The following is a 2,692-nucleotide window of genomic DNA, read 5'->3' on the forward strand; positions in this document are numbered from 1 at the left end:
GTATTTCTGCCCTCACAATTGCATCATATTCTTGTGGGCTACGTAATTTATCATTGTTTTCCAAAATAAGAAGCATGTGGACATGTGGCAATCCTCTTTTTTGGAATTCTGTAACGTACATATAACTCTTAACATTCCCCAAGACGCCTTTATCAATGACATCAGCCCTCAACTGTTCAAATTTCGACCGAAATATTCTTGTTGTCAAATCAGGGCGATCTTGTGCAGTTTGAAAATGTTGAAGCTCGGAAGTGATTTCGTTCCAAGATGGATTACATGTCATTGTAAGGAAAATGTCTGGTTTGCCATCATTAAGCACAATGTCCATACCATCTTCATAACGTTGAGTTAAGTCTCGACGACTACTGATGAAGGATGATGGTAATACAGTTCGTTGGCCAATATTTGCTGTACCAATAAAATGATTATATTAATATATGTAAATTCAATTGTCATTATTGCTTGAAATTTAATTTTTAAGTGGTTACCTGCATTATATTCTCCTACATGCAAAGCATCTTGTAAACCTTGATACACTTCAGCACGAATATTATTTTGATTTTGACGGATCCACCTCAACCTTCCTGCCTCAACTTTGACATAGTTGTCAACAACATATTGTTGTAAAAGTCGTCCCGATCGTAACAATAATGAGTGGTCATTGGGACGAATCTACAAATAGACATTGTTAAATTATTACGTTTATGAATAAAGTAATAAAAATAATATAGTAATGGAATATGGTATTCATATTATTAATTGAAAGTACCTGTAGCATGTAACTATAATACTCTCGACATGTAATACGTCTACCGTTATGAGTTGTTGTATTTGTATCCCACCCGTACGTTCCATATGGGAAGAGAATAGGATATTGCATAGGATCATAATACCCTACAGTTTCTTGGATCCTCATTAGATTTCCTGCATGAGTTGTCACTTTGATATCCCTTCCATTTATCATTGTTTGAACATCTCCAACAACAAAAATTGCTGCAACTTGTGAAGTAGTTGGAAGATTATATTGTGGTTGGTTAGCAGGACGCTCTCTAATAATAAGGCTACATTGATGGACATCTGTTCGTGATGCAAGTTGCCTAAAGACATTTACAAAGGGGTTATGAAGATGAAGTATATGTTGTAACTTCGAAACTACATTTTCATGAAGTTGAGGGTTTTCCAACATCCTATTTTGTAACTCATGATCTGTGTCATAGATATATAATTGCAGGAAACGTGGTCTATCTCCTTCATTGGGATGTAGTCCCCCAATGTTGTGATAAATTGAACCTTGGGCACGAAAGGTGTAGATACCACGTCCAGTTGTGGCTAAGTTGTTATCAAGATGAACACCTAATGAAGTAAATGCAAATATATGATTGTAACCCCTAATATGTTGCCTAAAATGCCTTCCTTCAACTGAGGAGTCAACAATTAAGTCAAGCAGTTGTTGAGGTGCATTTATTTCTTGCAACCAAACTTTACCACGTAAGCAACAAATAGTTTGTGTCTCATGGTGAAACAACCTTGCATTGCACCATGTACATGAAGTTGGAGTGGGTAGTTGGGATGCAATCATGCTTCTGTCATTTCGAAAGCTTCTAGCACTGTTATGTCTTGATTGGAAGGTGCGCCTACTGTTTGTACCTTGTTCTGGGGGGAAATGGAATGATGTTGATGATAGTTGACCACCTGTATTTTTTCAGATAATGACCAAGTAATAAATATATTTTTCATGGATGATGTTCGTTGAAGTTATCTTCCATAGTTTGGAAGGATTAATTTTATTTAATTATTTATAAATATGATACGAACATGTATCAGGTACATTATTATGAAAAGAAGATGATATTGCTTAATTATAGTGTGTTTCATTATAGTGTCTCACATCAAACTTATTACCTAAAAGCATAATTTAAAAAATATATGAAAATTAGAGTTGTATGTTGTTTTAAAGATTTTATAAATGATTTAAAGAAACAAAATATAAATGGGATAGTAAATGATGTATTGTTATTATACGAACCAAAATGAATGTCATGGTTATGTTGATGAGTTGACCTTTGTTCATTGTGCTGACCTCTATGATAACTTTGTGCACCTGAATGTATATCTGATGAGAAAACAATTGTATAATTAAAAGACTATATATTACCGAAAATTTGATGTAACTATTTATGGTGAGATTAAAAGTTAGTTGAATATTTGGAATGAAATATAATTTGAAGTAATTACACATAAATTTATAAATACTAACCAATAATAGGTTCAACGGTTTGTAAATGATTTGGTGTTGTCGCGTTGCTGTAAGTTTGATGATATATTGTTGGATCAAAGTTATAACCTGTATAAAAATGTAAGAACAATTGTTAGGTATATAAGAAAGCATTTAAAAAGTTATACATATATCGATATGATATATATTTATGATTTAGTAACATTAATTGACCATTGTTAGTTTCGGGACTACGACGATGACTTGGGCCTGCTTCATTGTCATGACTTCCATGATACCTTGTAGTATTAGTGACATCAGCTGGAAAAAATAGAGTATATAAATTATATGACTTGGTTATAAATGATTGTCACATATTTGATCATAACTTTAAAGTGTTTATGTTAACTAATTTTCAAAGGATTGTAGTACTGAAAAGTTGATATCATATAAAAGTAATATTTGTATATATATATA

The 2,692-nt window shown here is 32.6% G+C and overlaps 1 protein-coding gene across 1 annotated transcript in view; it reads right to left on the reverse strand.

Annotated features, from left to right (window-relative positions):
* LOC109325794 overlaps positions 1 to 1,579 on the reverse strand; it is a 3,978-nt gene extending 2,399 nt beyond the window's left edge. Inside the window, exons 1-3 of the mRNA XM_019558361.1 lie at positions 770 to 1,579; positions 489 to 672; positions 17 to 408 (exon numbers count right to left, since the gene is read on the reverse strand). Of these exons, the coding sequence (XP_019413906.1) occupies positions 17 to 408; positions 489 to 672; positions 770 to 1,579 (1,386 nt within the window). The remainder of the gene's footprint in view (positions 1 to 16; positions 409 to 488; positions 673 to 769) is intronic.

The sequence above is a fragment of the Lupinus angustifolius genome, chromosome LG02, assembly GCF_001865875.1.
Source record: "Lupinus angustifolius cultivar Tanjil chromosome LG02, LupAngTanjil_v1.0, whole genome shotgun sequence".
Classification (NCBI taxonomy): Eukaryota; Viridiplantae; Streptophyta; class Magnoliopsida; order Fabales; family Fabaceae; genus Lupinus; species Lupinus angustifolius.